This window comes from Plasmodium brasilianum, chromosome 13 (assembly GCF_023973825.1).
Source record: "Plasmodium brasilianum strain Bolivian I chromosome 13, whole genome shotgun sequence".
NCBI lineage: Eukaryota > Apicomplexa > Aconoidasida > Haemosporida > Plasmodiidae > Plasmodium > Plasmodium brasilianum.
The window spans coordinates 1,628,037-1,652,169 of NC_090126.1; the positions used below are offsets into that span (position 1 = coordinate 1,628,037).

The window sequence follows — 24,133 nt, forward strand, 5'->3', positions numbered from 1 at the left end:
ATACTTATATATTATACATTTTACAATGAAATTTTAAGAAACAAAAAAAACAATTGAACACTTGTAAGTGTACGTTACATTTTCGTTCCGTACCTAGGCCATTATACTCCATTCACCATGCCTCTTAAAAATGTACATACGAGTTAGAGGTTTATTCTTTTTTTACATATATTGGGAGAACAAGAATATACAGAATTTAAAAAAAAGCAAAAAAAAAAAAAAATGATTTTTTAATGGTATAAGTTAAGGAGTATAGTTTTATCTTTTTTTTTTTTTTTTATTAATTTTGCATATATATTATGTTCACATGCAGTTTTAACATATACTTTATTATATAGTCTTTTTTTTTGATTTTTTTTTTTTTTTTTTTTTTTTTTTTGCGTGGAGTGTCAAACTCGCTTTTTTTATGATTTTCTAGCATGCAGATAGATCTATATATATAAGTGTCAAAATTAGGAAAAAATATTTTTGTTTGTACTCGAAAAAGGGAAAGCATTTTTCTTCTATTTTCGTCTATATTCTTCTATTTTCTTCTATTTTCTTTTTTTCTTCTATTTTCTTTTTTTCTTCTATTTTCTTTTTTTCTTCTATTTTTTTTTTTTTTTTTTTTTTTTTTTTTTTTTTTTTTTTTTTTTTTTTTTTTTTTTTTTTTTGTGTGTATTCCCTTTTGTGTAAAACGTTGCAACTGTAGCAATATAATCTAAAAAAAAAAAAAAATTTCTTTCATCTTTTTTAAATTTAATTGTATAAATAACTGAAGGAGATCGTACTTGACAGGTTTCGCCTTATGTGTATACATGTTTTCGAATATTAACCCGCATATGCATATACATATGCTTATATATGCATTTGACATAACCGTGTGAGGGCAGAACTACTAAAACTTTTCCTTAACGGATGGAAAGCTCTCCCAGTATTTGCCAAAAGTAGGAAAAAAGTACGCTTTTCAATAAAACTGTTAAGTTAAAAAAAAATGAAACAATAGAAAAATAAAATAATTTTAAAATAATTTATCCATTTAAAAAAATAGAGGACAAAATGGTGCAACTACGTAATAACGTAACGACATAATAACATAAAGACATAATAACATAACGATATAATAACATAACGATATAATAACATAACGATATAATAACATAACGATATAATAACATAACGATATAATAACATAACGATATAATAACATAACTACATAATGGCAAAATGTTAAAATAAAAAAAAAAAAAATTTCACGATGCAACAGGAAAACATAAAAGTAAAAACGGAGGTATACTGAAATTTATTTTATATTTTAAAAAGTTTATGAAGGGTTTATGTTAAATGCTTCGATGAAACAACGATACTATTTCAAATGGCTTAAGTGCATCGTCCCTATATTGCCGCTTACGTAATTAAACGAACATCTTCTATACCCGTATATTTATGTGTATGTGTAAACATATGTACGCATTTATACGTTCAAATGTGTGTATATTTCTTTATTTGTGTAGGAAATAAAATATTTCCAAAAGCAACAAAGAAAAAAACTCATTATATATATATGAAACATATATTTAAAAAATTTTTATATATCCATTATGAAAAATTTCATATATTTATTTGTGATTTAGCTTTATGTTTTTTCTCAACTCGTTAAAGTATCTTTTGGGTCATTCTATGATGGCTTTTTCAATTTTCCCATGATACGCGATAATATAATATATTTTATTTTTTTCCGCTTCAATTATATGCCTTTGTATTCCCCTCACATATTAAAAAGAGCATTTTTTTTTCCAGTTGTAAAAAGAAAGAATGAAATGGAACAAAATAAAAAAAAAAAAAAGTGGACATAATGAAAATAAGAATTATGATATGAGATACTATATCATATAACATAATGTACATTACGAAAAATGAAAGAAAAAAAAATTGTAATAAATGGGACCAACTAGCGAACAGTTCTTTAAAAAAGAGAATAATTTATATCTAGTGTTTAAGCACTCTAAAGCGAATATTTGATTCTTCACCTTAACACAGGCAGGTGCACCATGAGCTGTAATAGTGCGAGGGTTACATAATTTTTTTTACCATAACAGGTATGAATGTATTGACATATGTATGTACTTACGTATGCATGAATGGATGTTTGTACAAATGTGCGCACTCTACAACTCATACAACCAAAATGGTTAGAGAAATGCATTAAAGGAAATAAGAAAGATATGCCTTGCGATCATAAAAAAAAAAAATAGTACTCCTTATAAGGTGTTTTTTGTACATACTTTTATACATACAAAAAGACCACTGCTACAGGATCTGTAAGTACTACAGTGCAGGTTTAAATTTTTTGCTAGTTTATATGCATATTCTTACTCAAATGATTAAGTTATTTCCCTATCGTGTCAAAGAAAAGCAAATATGGAGTTATACATACATACATACATTATATATAAATATACATATATATATATTTATGTATGGTAAAAAAAAATATCTGACGGATTTTAAACAAATGAAAATGTGCAATTTATCCTACGAGGGATTGCAGATGAAATCGCTTTTTTTTTTCGTTCCTCTGTTTGTCATCTTGTTTTTGTTAAAATTGAAATGTTGGCATTATGAACATATATATATATATATGTGTATGCAGGCGTATTCCTTCCTAAGTACATGCATATACTTGAACATTCAAAAAAAAAAAAAAAAAAGATGGTTACATAAAGAGGGGCCCGCCCACCTCCTGATGGTCTCCTTGTAAAAAACGAAACTGCTTAAGGCACAAAATAAACATAAAATGAGAAAAAAAAAAATATACATATAAAAACTTATGCATATATATATATATATATGCACACAAACATATATACACATACGCGTATATTTAAATGTATATGCGCTTACGCATTAGTGCGCATCTGTGTTTCTTGCCATACTCAAGCACTTCGAGGAGAAAAGCCGCTTTTTATTCTAGTTGAAAAAAAAAAAAAAGAAAAGATACATTAAGTACAGTAAGAACGGTATGTTTAGCACAGCAAGAACAATAAAGTTCAATAAACTCGTTACAACAAAAAATTCTTAAAATTTTATTTATCCTTTCGTAGCGAATAAATTAGCTACACGTTAGTTATCATCATAGAACAAAAAGAAGAAAAATCTATCACATGGCGAAATTTGCTTTGTTATTTTAAAAAAGCAGTAAAATGAGCGCACATATCCGAAATAGCGTACTTGGTAACTCTAACGCAGAATTAGTAAAAAAAAGAAATGCATACATGAACAATGCACATGAATATGTGGAAAACTTTGGGAGGAGAAGGTACATGTATAAGTTAGTCAACAGAAGCAAAGGAAGTGTCAGTGAAAGTGATATTACCGCGAACAGCATTAACGGGGGTAGTTACAGCGCGAATAATATTAACGGGGGTAGTTACAACGCGAATAATATTAACGGGGGTAGTTACAACGCGAATAATATTAACGGGGGTAGTTACAACACGAATAATATTAACGGGGGTAGTTACAACACGAGCGCGCTAGATATCGGTGGAACGCTAATAAAAGTTGTGTACCTAAATGATGAATACGTAAGAGCAAAGAGCGAGGAGGTATCTAATGAACCGTTAGCAATAGAAATAGAAGAGAACAAATATTTGTATGTAAACTTTTTTAACATACATGATTTAGAAGGTACATTGGATTTCTTAATAAAAAATGATTTAATAAAAAAAAAAATTATGTTAACAGGAGGAGGTTCACATAAATATTATTATAGTATAATTGATAAAATAGTTAAAGAAGAAATTCGTAAGAGAGTAAAAATTGCAAATGAGAACTACTTATTGTATGTATGGAACTACTCTTATGATGAAGAAGCTTTTGTGTTATATGTTGAACTGTGTATAGAAAGAGAAGATAACAATGAAAATAAAATAATTTTTAATAAAGAATTTCTTTCAAAATTTAAGAATTATGAAACTATTAGAGTGTATTTATTAAAATGTATTACATGTAATGATAAAATGGATGTCTCTTTAGAATACAATCCTAATGAAGTAGGATGCCACAGTCTTTATACGAACGATGATCAAAGAGAGCAAATAGAAGCTTGCCATTATAGTAGGAATGTAACTAACGCTAACAATGACAATGTCTTTGTTAGAAACATTAATTGCGTTAATTGCTTGTCTTTCAAGAGAGATTTAATTGTCGAGTGTTTCCGAAAAGACGAAATGAGTTGTGTTATGAAAGGAATATACACACTGTTTAATGTAAAGAAATCCATTGTTACATATAACAGTTTGTTAAGAACAGAACTACCTGTACAAATAAAACATCCTTATTCACCTTTTATAATTGCAAATATAGGGTCAGGTATTTCTATTTTAAAGTCAAACGGGCATGGTTGTTATAAGAGAATATCTGGTACAGCTATTGGAGGTGGTACTCTTATGGGGATTGCACAAACGATATTAGAAAAAATATCCTTTGAACAATTAATAAAATTAGCATCTAAAGGAACGACAAATCTTGATTTGAAAGTAAAACATATGAGAGAGGATGCATCTGGTAGTACTTGTATTAATGGACATGCTTTGGCAACTAGTTTTGGGAATGTTCAAAAAATTTTAAAAAAAAAAAAAAAAAAAAAGGAGAAGGAGAAGGAGAAGAGAATTATAAAAACCAAGAAATGAACCGAGATATAGCTAGAAGTTTAATCAACATGGTTTCTTACAACGTCGGATACTTGGTTTGTTTACTGGCGAAAATACATAATGTGTTTAGGTAAATTTTTAACACACACTTGATGAAGTGCCCAGCAAATATACACATGCGCACGCACATAAAACAAATATAGTACAGTATAGTACAATATGGTACAGTATAGTACAATATGGTACAATATAGTACAGTATAGTACAATATGGTACAGTATAGTACAATATAGTACAGTATAGTACAATATGGTACAGTATAGTACAATATGGTACGATATAGTACAATATAGTACAATATAGTACAATATAGTACAATATAGTACAATATAGTACAATATAGTACAATATAGTACAATATAGTACAATATGGTACAGTATAGTACAGTATAGTACAGTATGGTACAGTATAGTACAATATGGTACAATATAGTACAATATAGTACAATATAGTACAATATGGTACAGTATAGTACAATATAGTACAGTATAGTACAGTATGGTACAGTATAGTACAATATGGTACAATATAGTACAATATAGTACAATATAGTACAATATAGTACAATGCAATGTAACATAATATTATACGCATATCCGTACACGCTTCTTATGTGGTTGACGCATCATGGATATTTGCAGAGAGAACCAGTTTGTATCTGTACAACATATGTGCACCATGTGCAATTTGTGCACTCTTTTTTTTTTTTTTTTTTTTTTTCCATTTTCTTATCCATTTATTCCTCCATCTACATCTTCATTTCCATTCCCTTTGTAGAATATTCTTCTCGGGGAAATATGTAAGCAATCATGAATGTATAATGGAATCCTTGACAAATGGTGTGTATTATTATTATCGTTATTATGGTTTAAACACAACGGAGGTGTGTGATACCCCCGATGATAAGCAAATAAATAACATGCGTATACGTGAAGACAAGGACAAGGATAATGCACGGTACGACAAGAAAAATGCCTACAAACAGGTCAGTCCGTACCCATCTCACTATTCGGTAAGAATAATTCGGAAAAAAAGGAAAAAATAATGAAAAAAAAAAAAAAGGGAAGACGCGGTTCTCTTGCATATATGGAAACTGTTTTACGTGTTAACTTGTGTATATACATACGTACATATGTACGCGTATGTATGAGCATGAATGTGTTTTTAAACTTCATTAGTTATGTAGTTACCATTTGTTTTTAGTGGTTATTATGCAGTTCTTGCCTTCCCCACATAAGTATATGTGTATGCAAATATATATTCCAGTTATTATGGCAAAAATTAATATGATTTGTTCTAACAAAACTTTTTTTTTTTGCTTCATTGCTTATTTCCTTTCTGCTTTTTTTTTTTTTTTTTTTCATTTAATACAATTGTTCATTTCCCCCGTATTGCGCTATCCCCTTGGGATTAGTAACAGCCTGTATGAGGTAATATTTTTTCTTTTTTTATTTTTTTTTAAGAGTAACGATGATAAAACAATTAGTACGGGACAACTTCCAGAAGTTTTATTCCTCAAACATGATGCGTTTTTAGGAGCCATTGGATGCTTTTTCTCCTAGTTTTTTTTTTTTTTTTTTATTTATGCATGAGCGAGCATTTACCTCTTATGAAATAAATGAACATGTGTATCCGTGTGTATAAGTGTATACCAGCTTTTGTTGATAATTTTCTGTTACCTGTTAATTTGTATTACGGAAATTTTCATGAACATAAGGTATTATGGAAATACTAACATGATTTTGCAAAAGTATACCTGGTCAACCACTATGACTAGTGAACTTACGTGGGACCTATTTTTCCGTACGCTTATAAATAAGGCTTTGTATGATACTTAAGTGGGAATAAATGGATACATACATATTTGCATGCGCGTATGTTTGTTTGTATATGTGTGTATATGTGTATGTGTATATATGTGTGTTTGTATATGTGTATATATGTGTGTGTGTATATGTGTATGTGTGTATATGGGTATGTGTATATGTGTATGTGTGTATATGTGTATATGTGTATGTGTGTATGTATGTATGTATGTGTGCGTCCCATGATGTGTTGTGTTTACCACTTAGCGCACATCAACACTCCTTTTCTCCTATCAATTAGCTCTGCTATGTGAACATATATGTATCTGTGCATGCTTCCCTTTTTTTGCGAATTCAATGGTTTCGAAATTTTCTATTATTATCGAATGGAATGAATTACTACTTGCGTATGAAAGCTCCTTATTTTTACGCGTTTGAAAGATTAATTTTTAATTTTTTAGTGAATTGCTTTTTTTCCGATTTTTTCCTTTTTTCTTCCTTTTTTCTTCCTTTTTTTGTTTCTTTTTTTTTTCTTTTTCTTTTTCCTTCTTTCTTTTTCCTTCTTTCTTTTTCCTTCTTTCTTTTTTTCCTTCTTTCTTTTTTTCTTTCTTTCTTTTTTTCCTTCTTTCTTTTCTTTTATCCTTTTGTTTCTTTTTTTTTTTTTTTTTTTTTTTTTTTTTTTTTTTTTTTTTTTTTTTTTTTTTTTTTTTTTTTTTTTTTTTCATTCCCGTGCAATAATTAAAAAGGATAGGATTCTCAACATATTATTTGCTTCCTCCCTTTTGCCAAATGTATTTTACTATAATTTCTTTAAATTACTAAAAATGAAGAATAAACAGTTAGCAGTTCAAAACCTTAAGAATTAAATAAACAAAGATGGTGAAAATAATAAAGCAGATTGAGATCGTACATTTTATAATTCTTAATATTAGCTAGCTCAAAAAAGAAAGAATAAAAAATAAAATAAAAAATAAACTAGCAAGCAAACAATCAAAAAAGCAAACAATCAAACGAGCAAACACACATACGCACATACACACATATATACATACACACATACACATATATACATATATACATATATACATACACACTATATATATATACACGCATATGCAAGAAAAAACTGGGCTTCACAGAAAAACATGTTTTAGTCCTTTCAAAATAAGCCGTTAATTTGACTTCCGCGGGTGAGTAAAAACGAGTCATTCACTGAAGAAGCGAGTGGCATATTCTGTGCACACACCAAGCACTGTAAATATTGCAAACGTTGCAAGCACTGTAAATATTGCAAACGTTGCAAACACTGCAAACGCTGCAAACACTGCAAACGCTGCAAACACTGCAAACGCTGCAAACACTGCAAACGTTGCAAGCACTGTAAATATTGCAAGCACTGTAAATATTGCAAACGTTGCAAACACTGCAAACGCTGCAAACACTGCAAACACTGCAAACATAGTGAGGGCTTTCCTCATGGGGGGAATAAACTGTAGAGGGCTGCAAATATGATAAGCTGGACAGCCGTGTTTTTGTGCCTCTACCACTTAGCATTGTCGGTGTTGGGGTCATTGTTTTTTGAAAATTATTTGTTCAAGGATTTTGATAACAGCTTTAGTCTTGTAAAAATAATTTTCTGTTTTTCTTTTGTTCTATGTCTATCATTGTTGTCTATGATTGTATTTGAAATACTTGGTTTCATAACAACAAGTCTGAAGCTGTTTATATGGTATATTGATATAACTCTTTTAATTTTGTTTATTTATTTAATAATCCCTGTAAGTTTAATATATACATACATTACATTTGAAGATGAAAAGACAGCGAATAGTTTATTTAAATTTAAATATTTTTATACTGCACTAACTAAGATGAAACATAAGAAAAAAAAAATATACCTGCCTGATGAAGATAAAACAAATTTTATGAGGAAATTAGTGTATGTTAGTGAAGACTTAATATTAAAAATGAAAAATTATAATAAAAAAATAAGAAATAGAAATAAACAAAAGATATTAAAATTTGTAGTTGGTTGTATTTTTTTTTTACCAATAATATGGTTTACTTTTTATAAAATTTCAATGATTACATTAAAGAACAATAGTGATGTATATGACAAATCAGATATATATGATATAGGTAATATATTGCAAGAAAAATTTAAACTAATAAACAAAGAATTTGCTGAAGAGTATGATACTAATAATGAAAATAGTCAGAATTTTCTTTTCATCAAAATAATCAAAAATTTACTGATATATATATCCGTTACAGGGATGACAATAGTTAGTGCCTTTTCTGCATTTACTAGTTTATATTCACCTTATACGAACATAAGTAATTTTTTTTTTTTTGTAACTCTTAAAAAAGTAAAAATCATTGAAAAGAAGATTATGTTTATTACTGACGAGTTAGCATCAAAAAAAAAAATGCTTTTGTTACATGATTACCCACATTTAATTAATTTATATTCTAAAAATGTACATTATAATGAATCTTGTTTTTCAAATAAGCTACATTCTTATAATAACAGGAATAGACATAACAACTACACTAAAAACCTACATTTTGATAAAACCTCTTCTTTTTATAATACTTCCGCCAATACGAATAACTACTCTTTTGCTCAAAATGTATGCCTGAATGGATGCGAAAATTTTACCGATAATACTTTTAACTACACCAATAACAATGATACAATAAATCGGTACGTCGACAATTCCCCCCATAATTGTTATGGCATTTTGACATACCACATAGATGATAACTTCAATGTGGAAACGATGCATAGTCACAACGACCATGTGAATCACTGCGGACGGGAAAATAAACATGGTTTGAAACATACAGGGGGGCACAAGAGGGAAGAAGCAGAGGGAGTGGTAATGCCAATGGCAAGGATAGAGCCATTGAACGGTAATGGTAATGTGAACGTGGGTATACGAGATAGCGGAAAAGAGCAAATAAAAAGCAGAGAAAACAAGCAAAGAAAGCAAAATGAAGAAATCGAATACATACATTTTAAACCGTTCAAAAAGTGTAACTTATACTTGGGTAGTCACAAGTCAATATACAAAAACATATACGAAACGTTCATAAAAAAAGAAAAGAATTTTGGGGGGATATTTAACTTGAATGGAGGGTATGATGAGGTGGAAGGGGTAGTAGTCGAAGAGAAGAAGGAAATGGAAATGTTGGAGAAAAAAATGGATATGTTAGAGAAAAAACAAAAAATAAATGTATTGAATCTAACGAGTCCACATGAAGAATGTAAAGAAACACATGTAGAAAATCATCATATGTCTATTCTAAACAATAATAGAAGAGAAGTAGAAGTGGATATAAGTACTAGAAGTAGTAGTAGTAACCGGTTTAGTCCCTTTGTCGAATATATTAATAGCACTAATTCGTTGTATAAACGGAATGTTAAATCTACGAATTTGATGGAGAATAATAATAATAATGATAATTGTATTAATATTAATGATAATAGTACTAATAATAATATTAATAATAATATTAATAATAATAATATTAATAATAATAATAATAATAATAAGCATGTGGATTATAAAAAAAAATTTATTTTTTTCAAAACGACAGAGAAAGAAGAGGAAAGAGAAGCATACGACGTAGAACATAATGAAGAGACGAAAGAGATAAGCAGTTGTAATGATGGGGAAGAAAAAAACAAATCCATCTTTCATAAATATAACAACACAGTACATTCTTTTAAAAACTTATTTAGACATTTTGATACTTTACCACAAGATATTAAACACAAGGAGAGTAAGAGTATAAACCGGAGGTATATATCTGCTTTTCTTTTTAATAGTTTTCAAAAACCATATAAAACTTTTCAAAGTGTTAAGGAATTTTTTACAGGTAAAAAAGCAAATGTTAATAAAAAAAATAAAGAGATATTAATACAAGACATAAAAGCATTAGAATATATGGCTAAGAATTTATATTTCTTACTAGATGAAGTAATAAAGGAACAAATACGAATAAATCAGAGTACAACTTTTTGTGGTATTTTCTTATATTTATTAGGAATAATAATGTCCATATTATGTATATATAAAATTGTAAAAACCTGTTATATTATTTACATGATAGAAATATATTATAGGTTTATATCAACCTATAGCAGCGGACATGTGTTAATGCTATTTTATTCAAGAAATATGAATATTTCATTTATAAATGATCTCAAAAATGTACTTCATATAGTTCATATTAATATTAATTTAGATAATTATGTCATCTCAATAACATCTATTTTGTTATTATGTTTTATTTTTACAAATTTAAAAACGTTTATGGAAAAAATTATTAAATTACGATATTCTACAAAATCGTCCTTATACTCCAATATTGCTATTTTGGTCATGTGCGAAATTATGGACCTATACTTTTCCGCTTATTGTATACAGTTATTTGACTACTTACCCGTTAAGGAGAAGGTTAAAATGTTGTACATATTTTTCAACAATAATTTGCTCAATTTGTTTAAACTTAAATACCATTTCGATTTTGTCTACGTCATATCGCTCTTTATATCTCTGGCTCTGATCAAGTTGCATCACAAGCACAGGTCTGATCAATTTAGAGAAATATGAGCGGTTCATGAGAAAAAATACGAACGGGTCACATGAAAAAGTATGAGCACTTCATAAGAATAAACACGAAGGGGTCGTATGAATAATAAGTATGAACGGGTCATGTGAAAAAAGAAACACTTTAAATTTGCGTAAATATGATGTGATAATATTCCTAAATATGAAGTTACGGAGTGGATCTACTTCCCAAACGTTTTTGCGAAAATGTGCACTGTGATGAAATGATGTCGTACGAATGAGAATGATGAAAGGGGGGAAGCACAGGAAAAAAAAAGTAAATATATAAATAAATAAAATGTACAAAAAATAACATATATAAATATATAAATAAATAAAAAATAAAATGTACAAAAAGTAAATATATAAATATATAAATAAATAAAAAATAAAATGTACAAAAAATAGCATGTATAAATATGTAAATAAAAGAGAACAGTTTCGATGCGCTTTGCACAAGCAGACAAAAACAGGATACTCCGCCCCTATTATAAAGTTATTAAAAAAATTATACTACGTTGCTTAATATATTTCGAAAATGATTCCTAACATGCGTTGCATGTGTTTATATTCATGAATGAGTCAACTTTTATATTTAATATTTTTCATTTTTCATTTTATATTTTACATTTTTTTACGTTGTACTTTATTTTTTTGTGTTTATTGTGATATATTTTTAATGTGCGTGTACAATTCGGTTGATTGTATATGTATGAATAAGGGTGTGCGTTTTTCTTATTTTTTTTACTGTTTATTCTGGTCCTTCTCTCAACGCTTTTTAAAATTATAACACATTGTTAATTTGTTTACACTACTATGGAAATACGCAACGAGCACGTAAAAAGTACATGTGCAAGTACAAATGTGCGTGTACCCACACGCACGCTGCTTCATGTTTCCAATATTTGCTGTGTGAATAGACCATATTTGGAAACATACTCATCCCAGCTCTTCTTCTGACTTATCAACGAATTCACAATTTCGACGAGCTCAGAAACGTCAATCCTGATCTGTAACATTGAATTCCTTTCCCTCAGTGTGATAGTTTTATCCCTTATGGTTTGAAAATCAATAGTAACAGCAAATGGTATACCTATTTCATCTGTTCTAGCATATTTTTTACCAATAGATACACTGGAATTATCAATTTTTGATGATATGTTATATTCAATTAATAACATTTGTACTTGTTTAATAAAAGGGAGAAAAGATTTATTATTTGATATAGACAATATAGAGCATTTAATTGGGGCCAATCTATAAGGTAAGGCTAAATAATATCTTTCTTCCTTATCATCCGTAAAAATTCTAATCCTAAAAGAATGCTCTAATATACAAAATAGTAAGCGGCCAATACCAAAAGATGGCTCTATAACATTAGGGATGAAATTTTCCTCTTGCACTTTTTTTGTAAATTTTTGAAAAGAAATCATATCTCTTGTTAATTCGAAACACACAGATCTTTCATCTTGTTCGGTGGAAACTTTTAAAATATATTTATTATGTTTATTTAATTCATCATCAATATGTAACAGATCTTCATTACTTTTTTGATTTAAACAAATATATATTTTATTTTGATCTCTTCTAAATTTATTTCCTATTTTTGCTTTATTAGGAATAATTTTCACACATTCTACTTCCACCGGTTCGTTATATTTTTCGCATGCATATAAATTTGCACTAGTAAATTTCATATGATGCTTTAAATCATAGGCAGATCTATCTGCATGACCAACTACTTCAATATAACCATAAGATGTTAATATTTCAGCATCCCAACAATCATTTGCATAATGTGCTATTTCTGTTTTTAAATGTTGTCTAAACCTTATTCCATCTTTGTTAATTCCACATTTTAATAAAAATAAATATGTACGAGCAAGGAAGTAGCCTAACGCTTCATTTGCTATAATCCCTTTTTTGACGGCTTCTTCTAAAGAAATATTTTTCATAATTATTGCTTCACTACTGAGTTGATTATCTCTAGAATATAACGGTAACATCAAATGCTTAAATAAATCAAATTTTTCATGATCTTTTTTATTAGGATTTACAAAGTATTCAATTTCTGCCATTTCGAATTCTCTTACTCGTAATAATCCATTTCTTGGTGATATTTCATTTCGGAATCCTAACCCAATTTGTGCACACCCAAAAGGCATTTTCCCCCCATTATAATCCAGCAATTTTTTGAAATTTACAAAAATGCCTTGCGCTGTTTCTGGCCTCAAGAAGGCAATGCTACTTAAGTGGCTTTCCTCTTCGTTGAGATATCCATCCCCAACCACCTTCCCACTTGAAATTGCCCCTCCTTTTTCGTTTCCTACGTCCTTATCACTTCCAGCTGCACCTCCAGCCTCATCCCCTTTGGGTCCAATTTTTGTCTGGAACATCAAGTTGAAGGGAAAGGGGTCCGACAGATCATTATTTAAAGGAGATTTGACATTATACCTTTTGATAATTTCTTTAATTTCTTCCTGATTCATACCATCTAGTTTTCTCAAAATAAGTTCTATTTCGGCTAGTTGCACATGGAAACACTCTTCATCCTTTTTATTCGCATCATTACTACTAATATCCCTTTTATTTGCATAGTGATCCAAATCTGCCTTTTCCCTCTTTTCATTAACTCGATCGCACCTTTGCTCCTTTCCCTTCTTCATTTCCTCCATCAGATTTGTTAAAAATTCAAATAAATATTTATCCGCCCTATAGCAATCTTTTGTAACTACATCTCGTATCATCAAGTCAGTGAACCGATCAACATGTCCAGATGCTTTTAGAACATTATAAGGGGTAATACAAGAACCCCTTATTTCTAGCATCTCATCATAAAATGTAAAATGATACCTCCATAAATTCTCTAATTCTGATTTTAATAAACAGCCAGATGGACCATAATCATATAACCCAGAAGCACCACCATATATTTCAAATGAATTTGTGTAAAAGAATTTTCTCTTTATTAAATTTTCTAATTTGGTTCTATTTTCAACTAATTTTAATGGTTCACTTGGAACAGTGTATAACGACTTCAATTTATTTTTCTTTTCTTCTAACAACTTTTCATTCTCCCTATATTCTTTTTTTAGTTCTTCATCATTATCCAAAACTTTGATTGATTCATTCCTTTCTATTAGCGACGATATTTCTTGACTGTACTTTTCAATTTGCTGCTCCACCGTTCGTGTTTCGTCTATACTACTGTTAACATTACTGTTCACACTGCTGCTCACATTCCTGTTAACACTACTGTTTGCATTGGTACTAACATTCATATTCATACTCATACCCATACTCATATTGGCATTAATACTGCTATTAATATTTTTGCAAAACAGGGCATAATTTTTTTTTTTTTTTTTTTTCTTTTTATCGTGAAAATTGCTCACCGGAACAACATATGCAAATTTTCTAATTCTGTATGTACCAATCGTGTTATATGTAAATTTTATTCGTTTTGAGTTTAAGCTAGAACTGATGAAGCTGTACGTTCTTCCCTGAAAAAACATAGAAAGAAAAACTAGTCCAGTAAATCTCATATACCTTCTTTTTTAACACGTTGAGATGCAGGCTTGTGGAGCTAAAGCAATTTGTTTAAATATAAGAACATGCTCATACGGATATATATACCTATACGTTCATACAGATATATACACGTCCATATACAGCATACTCGATGACGGTAAACATTTAAAATGCGCTTTTTATGCAGAATTGTATCACAAGGGTGTTGGGTGAAAATGAGGAATACTGGCGCTTCAACTATTTTTTGCTCCCATTAGAAACATAAAAAAAAAAAAAAAAATTAAAAAAGAAATTATAAAAGATATAAACAGATAAGCAAATTAACAAATTAACAAATTAACGGATTAACAAATTAACAAATTAACAAATTAACGAATTAACAGTGAACGAATTAACAGTGAACGAATGAACAATAAAACAGTACATTATGGAGGACGATCTAGCTTTGCATTTGCGTAAAATATGTACCATCCGGGCGCTCAGCACAATTTATTCTGCATTATGATGAGCGCTTGCAAAACACACACTGATGCATATACCGTGCAAAGGAATTTTTCAAAAACGAGGGGTTTTGCCTTATATGCATAATAATATATCAATGCGCTCAGGCCCAATTTTCGTTAACAGTACTGTTCTAATTTTTTTTTTTTTTTTCTTTGTTACGTATGCACATCATGTATAATGAATATATATACATGTAAACAAGTAATCATGTATGCACGTACTTCCGCGAGCAAGTATGTGTTTGTATACCATTTCATGGCAGCCTTTTAATTTTATTGTTTTTTTTTTGGGGGGGGCTTTAATTTAAAAAAAGCTTTTAAGTTTTTCCCCACTAAGAAAATAAAAAGAAGTGTGTTACCCGAGCTTAGTTGTTACTGCGTTTGTTGTTCGCTACAAGTTATTTAGGTATATAAATAAGTATAAGAGAACATTATACATACGTATATTCGTACGATTATATGCATGTACGCATTCATGTAAATCTTTCGGTCGCTACGCAAAATTGGCGGCTTAAAGTGTATAATTCTTAAGCATCCTTTTTTCAATATTGTAAGATTATACACTTTTTCAAGCTGTATATTTGTTTGTCTGTCCAGTTCTCATGTTTATTTATCGTATTATAGCCGATCTTATCATATGTGCTCCTGTATAGCCAATACCTGTCCTTTTTTGTAAACGCACCTGCTGGAGAACATTACTGCACGTCATATGTTATAAATAGAATTATGTAACACATATGCATTAATGTATTTGTTGATATATATATTCATAAACTCCTTTACTTTTTTAAATCGCGTTAAGAATTGTACTTTGATAACTGCTCACATTTAAAGAAAATATAAATGTCCAATCAAGGTTAAATGGATTAAGCAGTTTAATGGATTAAATTAAAAATGTAACAAGTTGAACGAATTGAAATTAACTAATTGCGGGCGGGGTAAACGAGGGGGAAGGAATACAAAAAACTTTATTGAACGAAGTAGTACGTGGGCGAATGAAAAAAGGATTAAAAGAAACAGGAAAGATCATTAAATTATCTGATATGAAATTATATTTCATCATATAAAATTTTAATATGAGCAAAATGAACGATCGCAAAAATGTGTTAACCGAAGGAAGAATAAATATACTTAGGTGTTTATTTTATCATTATCCACTACGACTAATTTTTTTTTTTTTTTCCTTTTTTTACAATTATTTTGTTTCAGCCAAAATTCTTTTTTCGAAGGAATAGTACAATACGTTATGCAACTTAGACGCGCGAAAAAAGTAAAAAAAAAAGAAAGCTTATAAAGTAAAGACATACAATACGAAGCAAAAAATTTACGACACATCATATCTGCAAAAATGTGAGAACTTAAAAAATTAGCCCATTCAAGGGTATAAAGTTATATCCATATATACACACATATGTACTTACGCATATATATGCGTACCCCTCCCCCATACACTGCTCACTTGTAAGCATTCAACAAATCGTCAATTTCTAGCAGGTTATTGTAGGAAAACTTTTTAATAACCTTTTCCCCCTTCTCTTGCAAAATTTTCTCTATGTTCGTTTTTCCATCTTGAAACCAGCCCAACTGGTCTGATATCAAGTGAAGGTTTTCGCATGAAGGACACCTTATAATTACAACGCCATTATAATAAGCTTGCTTTGAAAATTTTTTAGCTGTTTTCTTTTCACATATTTTACAAGTAAACATTATAACCATATATTCTTTATCTTTTCGTGTCTTTCCCTCTTCAACAGATAAATGTCCATTATTTATTTCATTTCCTTTTAGCTTAATCATTTCAGAGTTAACAAGATGATGGTTATCATCATTTACAGGTACTACAATTGGATCGTTTTGTTTTTCCTTATCATGATGATCTATTTGTGATACATTAGCTTTTGTTGTGTTTTGAAGCTCAACTATGTTTTGTTCTTCCCTATTTATTATTATTTTTTTTTTTTCTATGTTTCTTTCACATTCTGATAATGATGTTATATCATTATCGTTTTTATTATTATGACTATTTTCGCCCTTGTTGTTTGTAACGAATTGTTTCTTCAAAAAAAATATATAAGGATGGTAATTTTCAAATGGTCTTACTACATTTCTGTGAAAATATGAACATCCCCAATTGATGTTACAATTATATTTATTTTTAAAAGTTGAAAATACAAATTTTCCATCAAATTTGTTCCCCTTTATAGGTAAACTCTTACTCATGTAAGGTTTATTTAAAACTCTTTTTAGCAAATTTTGAGTCATTTTTTTGTCTTTTCCTCTGAAAAAAAAAGAAAAAAAAATTCCTTTTTACCTGTACAGGTTAATAAATACCTGGAACAGAAGGGGACACAAGTCAAGAAATAACTTATGATAACTCATGATAATTCCCCTTTACGCATTTGACACGTATAAAGTATATATATATATATATGTGTAATATATACATATATATATGTATATATATGTGTGTAATATATACATATAATAATATGTACTTTACCCGTTTTATCGCACTGTATACTTTTTTTTTTCTTTTTTTTTTTTCTCTTCTTATGTTGTGTTAATTATAAACGAACTTCAAATTAATCATATTCCCCGTCTCTTCATTCTTTGAAAATCTTAACAATTTCAATTTATTTCCAAAAATTTAATTCAACATGAGGATACAACATGGAGAAATAATACTTATCAATTGTGCATAACAAGTGTTAGGCAAAAAATTTAATTAGTAATTTGGGACTGCTTTATTTGGAAAATACCCACATTATACACGATGTTATGTATGTGTTATGTATACATATATATATATAAATGTATACTCACATAAGTTGGACATGTATCAATATATGGAAACGCAAAAAAGTTTCAATCATTAACTGGTGGAGAAGAACTTACTTAACTTCAGTATGTAGTTTTTTTTAAATATTTGAAGTAAAAAAAAATTAAAATATTTTTTTGCCAGACGAAAGAGGAAAGAAATAACTGACAGTTGTTAATGCCAAAGAGAAATTGTTCGTCCATGATTGACTTATTGTTGCACAATTTTAAAAATGTAAAAATAAAGAAAAATAAAATAAGAATAAAAAGTAAAAATAAAAAGTAAAAATAAAAAGTTAAAATAAAAAATAAAAATAATAAAATAAAATAAACAAAATAAAAATAAACAAAATAAAAATAAACAAAATAAAAATAAACAAAATAAAAATAAACAAAATAAAAATAAACAAAATAAAAATAAACAAAATAAAATAAACAAAATAAAAATAAACAAAATAAAAATAAACAAAATAAAAATAAACAAAATAAAAATAAACAAAATAAAAATAAACAAAATAAAAAAAAAAAAAAAAATAAAATAAAAAAAAAAAAAAAAAAAAAAAAAAAAAAAAAAAAATATATATTAAACAACAAAATATAAAGCAAAAAAAAATATATTACACAACAAAATAAAAAACAAATCATATATACTGCTCTACCCCTTTAAACAGTGCAAAATTTAGCTTTTGATCAACTGCGCGAATTTGTTTCCCTCCCTCTCCCCTGCCGACTTTTCCACCTTCTTACCATTTTTTGTTATGTGTGTACTTGAATCATGGATGTATTTAATCTGCAAAATGTTGATGCAGAAAAAATTGAAGAAATTAAAAAGGAAGGAAACGCACTGTTCCGAAATAAACAATATAAGGAAGCACTGAGTGTTTATCGCAATGTTATTTCACTTCTGTGTAATGGTTCTTTCGATTTATATAAAATTAAAAACGTTGTGAAATTTTTTCAAGAGCAATGTGTAAATAAAATAAATGGGATAAAATCAACTGAAGAAATGGGCAAAGAGGCAAACAAAGATTTATCAGGAGTAGAAAACGTTAAAAGTCTTTTTATAAAAGTTTGTCATAATATATCATTATGCTATTATTTTTTAGAGGATTTCAAACGGTGTATTGAGTATTGCTCTTATATTAATGATATTGATAAGGATCATTTCAAAAGTTATCACACAATGGGCTTGTGTTATGAAAAGATAGGAGATTACAAAAAATGTATTACCTACTTTGATAGGTGTAAAGCGGTGCTTACAGAGGATAAATCGAATGATAATGGAAGCACTAGTAATAAAAATGAAATAAACAGAATTAATGAAAAGTTAAAAATGATTGTTAAACTAGCAGAGAATAACAAAAATGATCATACAACCAACATAGACACGCTTAAAGGTGTCCTTCTTGATGAAAACAGTAGTGAGGAAAAAAAAATTAAAATGTTATATAGTATTTGTAATCATAAGTTTTATATTCTTCTGAAGGAAAATATATTTAAATTGTTATATGACATGTTGCATAGAAGTAGTAGTACCATACGCATAGAAAAAACTTGCTTGTACGTTATTTATAAACTAATTTCCAAACTTGAAACGGAAAACTCAAAAATAGATAAGGATAAAATGGAAAATGGTAAAAATACCAAAATTTGCATTAACAAGTTAGACGATTTGAAATTTCAATACTATTATGATGTAGATTTTGTAAAAATGTTAATATCATTTAATGAAGTATTTGATATAACATGGATACATAATTATATAAATAACAAAATAAAAATAATTGAAAAAACTTTAAAATTTTCAAAGGAGGATCAACATGTGTACAAATCAACCATTGACATGGTAGTGTACATAATAAATATAATAAAATATGTACATGTCATAAATAATGATACCATTTTAAAAATAATTAATTTATATTATTTGAATAGTGATAACTACGAAATAGCGAGCAGTGGTCTAAATGCACTTATTTTCCTTTGCAAAAAAAAAAAAAGCTTTATTCAGAGAAGTATTGATAAAAAAAAAAAAAAGGAAAAAAAAACAAATGGAACACAAAAGAACGAAGCGAATGGAAGTGAACCAAAAAAGAATAAAACAAATGAAAGTGAACCGGAAAACAAGGAAATGGATTTTTTACAAATATTGGAAAAGAATCATAACATAAATATAAATAACACAATTGTTGATTTGCACTTTTCTCACTGCTCCAAATATCCTGTTTGTGTTAATTCAGAAATAAAAAAAATAATTCAAAATGTAATTAGCATGTATGACAACTCATCTGATGATGTAGAATATGCATTAATTTTACTGCTTACATTATTATATGATAAAAACAGACCGAGTGAAAAGGATACTGAAATGAATGACTTAATATACGAAAGTGTAAATACATATTTCCAAACAGACGAAATATGTGTTGAATGGTTCATATGTGTCAAGTGCCTTTTTTTAGTAGATAAAAATATTGTTTTAAATTATTTGATAGGAAAAACAGAGTACATGTTTCAAATTTTAACCTTTATTAATAATTCCATTGGAAGGAAAAGCAAAAAAATTTTGTCAATTTATATTGATGTGTTACTTCTTTTATTAAATATATCGGAATTACGTTTCATGCTAAATGATTATATTGATTTATATATAAACATTCTTAAAACATTAAATTATGATGAAAATTTTTTAAAATTGCTCATAGGATCTTTTAAGTTATACATGCATAACAATGACTTTAAGAAAGAAATTGGAAAAAATATGGATTTATTTTCATATGCTAAGGAAATGCTAAAATCGTTTCTTTTAAATTATGATATGCAGTTGGATGACCTTAATGCAAGTGGTGATAATATTTCACCTGCAAAGAGTTATTTAACTAATGATAAAAGAGAATATCCTGAAGAGAGGGATAAAAACAATGTTGCTACTGGAGAAAGGAGCAGTCGAGCTCGTTTCGTTAAAGAGGAAGTGCAGGAAAACACTGTGAGTAAACTAAAAAAGTCTAGCTATAGTAACCCTGTTGATAGTGCAATAATAATAGAAAAAGCAGAAAAAAGCCAAAAAAATTGTGAACTTGTCGATAACAAAAAAAAAGGAAAAGGAAATTATAACATAAGATATGATGAAGCGATGCTTAAAGATTTGATAGAAATGTTGTTTTACTTAAGTTTACATATTGAATTTAAAAAGCAGCTATTGGAGGAGAAAAATAATTATATTTTATTTTTTTTAATAAAAGTAGGAGATGATATAAATAAAAAGAAACTAGACAATACATATAAATATATGTACTGTAATACAATAAATAATTTAATATTAACAAGAACAGATGAAAAAATGAGAAGAAGGGCAATTAATAAAACTAATTTGTCTAATTTTGATAATGAACAAATAGAAGCATTAGAACAGTTTTATGATAAGTTACCTAATGCAGCCAGACCGAAAACGGATCCATTATATGATTATGGAGATGATGAAACTAGTAATGAATTAATTAGTTTATTATTATACAATGAGAAATATCAAAAGAATTTTATTGAAAAGGATATTTTATCTTTTGCATCAAAATGTAGGTATAAAAATGGAACGCTTATTAATACTATTTACAATTTTATTAATAGCAATTTTTTTACAACAAATATTGCTGAATCTATTTGTGATATTATTTCAAAATTTGTAAAAAATACAAATAATATCGGTATAGTACTTGTTAATAATGGATTGAAGACCTTATTGTTAGCTTCAAAACATATTACTAATAAAAAAAATTGTACTTTAGCGTTAAGTGAAATATTTATTTATACAAATCCGAAATTAATTCATTTTTATGAAGCATATGATTCTTTGCCCTTATTAATTGAACAACTAAATGATGATGAAGAATTATTAGTTTTTAAATCATTAATGGCTATTACCAATATTTTGACCATTGATGAAAATATAGCCATAAAAGCTATGCAACTTCATCTATGGAATAAATGTTTTGATATCTTATCATCCGAAAACGATTGCTTAAGATCTGCTAGTTTAGAGTGCATATGTAATTTATGTTCACAGTCAAATGTTCATCAATATGTGTACGAGAAATATCAAAAATTGGTTAAAAAAAATGAGGATAATGACAAAGAAATTAATTTTGTAGATATACAAATACTTTTTGCCTTTTCTATGGAATATGAAAATTATAAAGCCGTTTTTGCTTCTACAGGAGCCTTAGGTATGCTATCATCCGATCTACGTTTACCTTTTTTTTTAATTCGAACCAAAAGCTGCAATCTTATTTTTTCATCCTTCGAAAAAACCGACGATCAAAATATTTTACTACGTATTTTAACATTTTTTAATAATGTAATACTATGTGAACAAATACCTACCGATATTGTTAAAAAAATAAAAGACATCGTTCGGGAAAAAAATGGGTTGAATGAAGAAAACTCGCAAATTGCTAATTTAATTCTTCAGTAAAATTTGCAACAACATATTCGCGTTCTTTCCGTAGAGTTTCTCATACATATTAGTGGTATCCCTTTTTCGTTAACACGTATATAAATGAATAATACGTGCGTAATACGTGCTTAAATAAATGCGTAAATAAATGCGTAAATAAATGAGTAATTAAATGCGTAAATAAATGCGTAAATAAATGAGTAAATACATATATGTGCTTTTTGGTTTAACCAAATATATTTTTCTTTTTTATTTGAACTTTCTCATTTTACAAGTATCATTACATTTCTTCCCTTATTTTCTCAAGGATGTAAGCTTCCTTTTTTCCGTAATGGTGGTAGAATATAAAAGAAAAAAAAAGACCTCGAAAGTGAAATAAAAAATAGATAGATGATAACACAAATGGCATACGTACATACATGCATACATGTGAGTACATACGCATACATATATATATATATATATATATATATATATACGTATACCAATTTTTTACCATTCCGTACGAACGCAAATGTTCAAACGAGAGACATAAATGTGGAATGTACAAGATACAGAGCAGATACTGATAATGCGTGTAATGTGCTAAATATTTATAAAATTTGCATGTCTAAAACACGCAAGTTGTAAGTTTGTTCATTTTTACATTTACCATATTAAATTGAGATGCTTTGTCGTATATCAGATATTTTATTAATAAATAGAAACTATTTTTCAAAGTCATCTTAAAGTACAATTAAAGATATTCATAAATCTTCTCAATATTTCAGTTGTAATTTTATTATGCACATACATGTATATATCTTTTTTTTTTTTTTTTTTGGTATTTCCTATTTTGTTCATAAAATATTTTTGTTAACCAGAAATGACATTTAAAAAAAAAAAATAATAAAATGAAATAAAATAACTTATTCATAAAAATGAAATTCCCTTAATTTCCATGGTTCTTAAAAAAGCTAGTAGCACAAAATTAAATAAAATACAAACATAATAATCTGTTTAGCTGTATAGAAAAAAAAAAAAAAAAATATATGAACTGTTAATAAAAAATTTATTGGATGTTTTTTTCTAACATAAATGTTCATAAATTTTTTTTTTTGGATAGTAAACATTTATTATGAAAAGTTCGAATTTTTGGGGGTATGACCTAGTTGATGTTATTTTTTTAATTTAAGCTGTTTTATTCTACCTTATTTTTTTTTTTTTTTTATGTCTGCTAATAGTTGAAGGCTAATATTTATATTTTATCTATTCTTTCGTTCGTCGTTCGTTCGTTCATTCGTTTGTTTGTTTGTTCATTCATTCATTCATTCATTCATTTTATTTGTTTGTTCAATTGTTTATTTTTTATTTATTATTATTATTTTTTTATTTTATAATCCTCCGTTAATGCTTTTTTAATTAAAATAATAGCAATTATTACTATTTTTAATTTTTGAGAATGTTATAAAACATTAATGTTTGTATTTGTTCGAAAAATACCAATTCTTAAAATATAAAATACACCCACACACGCACACCTCTTTTTTTTTTTTTTTTTTTTTTTGTAATCCGTTGTATATTCACCATTTATATGAGAACATATGAGTTCACTATTGTACCTTGTAAGAGATATCTTCCATAAATAAGTATAGTCATATTAGTGAATTTGGAAGAAATAAAATACATTAGTAATTTTAGTGCTTAATAAAATTCTTTTTTTTTTTTTCCCCC

At 27.8% G+C, this 24,133-nt stretch overlaps 6 protein-coding genes across 6 annotated transcripts; 4 read left to right on the plus strand and 2 right to left on the minus strand.

The window, feature by feature from the left end:
* Positions 1–3,182: 3,182 nt before the first annotated feature.
* MKS88_005012 (pantothenate kinase 1) lies at positions 3,183–4,673 on the plus strand (the record flags this gene model as incomplete). The annotated part of the gene is made up of 1 exon (XM_067218235.1): positions 3,183–4,673. The coding sequence occupies one exon, from the start codon at positions 3,183–3,185 to the stop codon at positions 4,671–4,673; it is 1,491 nt and encodes a 496-aa protein (XP_067071388.1).
* A 29-nt stretch (positions 4,674–4,702) lies between these two features.
* MKS88_005013 (pantothenate kinase 1) lies at positions 4,703–6,257 on the plus strand (the record flags this gene model as incomplete). Its single annotated transcript, XM_067218236.1, has 3 exons — positions 4,703–4,764; positions 5,473–5,707; positions 6,159–6,257. The coding sequence occupies 3 exons, from the start codon at positions 4,703–4,705 to the stop codon at positions 6,255–6,257; spliced, it is 396 nt and encodes a 131-aa protein (XP_067071389.1).
* Positions 6,258–8,008: 1,751 nt separating this feature from the next.
* Positions 8,009–11,122, plus strand: MKS88_005014 (protein GPR89; the record flags this gene model as incomplete). Its single annotated transcript, XM_067218237.1, has 1 exon — positions 8,009–11,122. One exon carries the CDS (start codon positions 8,009–8,011, stop codon positions 11,120–11,122), a length of 3,114 nt encoding a protein of 1,037 aa, XP_067071390.1.
* Positions 11,123–12,009: 887 nt separating this feature from the next.
* MKS88_005015 (glycine--tRNA ligase) lies at positions 12,010–14,664 on the minus strand (the record flags this gene model as incomplete). The annotated part of the gene is made up of 1 exon (XM_067218238.1): positions 12,010–14,664. The coding sequence occupies one exon, from the start codon at positions 14,662–14,664 to the stop codon at positions 12,010–12,012; it is 2,655 nt and encodes an 884-aa protein (XP_067071391.1).
* A 1,620-nt stretch (positions 14,665–16,284) lies between these two features.
* On the minus strand, positions 16,285–17,415 carry MKS88_005016 (DNL-type zinc finger protein; the record flags this gene model as incomplete). Its single annotated transcript, XM_067218239.1, has 2 exons — positions 16,285–16,405; positions 16,613–17,415. The coding sequence occupies 2 exons, from the start codon at positions 17,413–17,415 to the stop codon at positions 16,285–16,287; spliced, it is 924 nt and encodes a 307-aa protein (XP_067071392.1).
* Positions 17,416–18,745: 1,330 nt separating this feature from the next.
* On the plus strand, positions 18,746–22,438 carry MKS88_005017 (myosin-specific chaperone UNC; the record flags this gene model as incomplete). The annotated part of the gene is made up of 1 exon (XM_067218240.1): positions 18,746–22,438. The coding sequence occupies one exon, from the start codon at positions 18,746–18,748 to the stop codon at positions 22,436–22,438; it is 3,693 nt and encodes a 1,230-aa protein (XP_067071393.1).
* Positions 22,439–24,133: the final 1,695 nt, after the last annotated feature.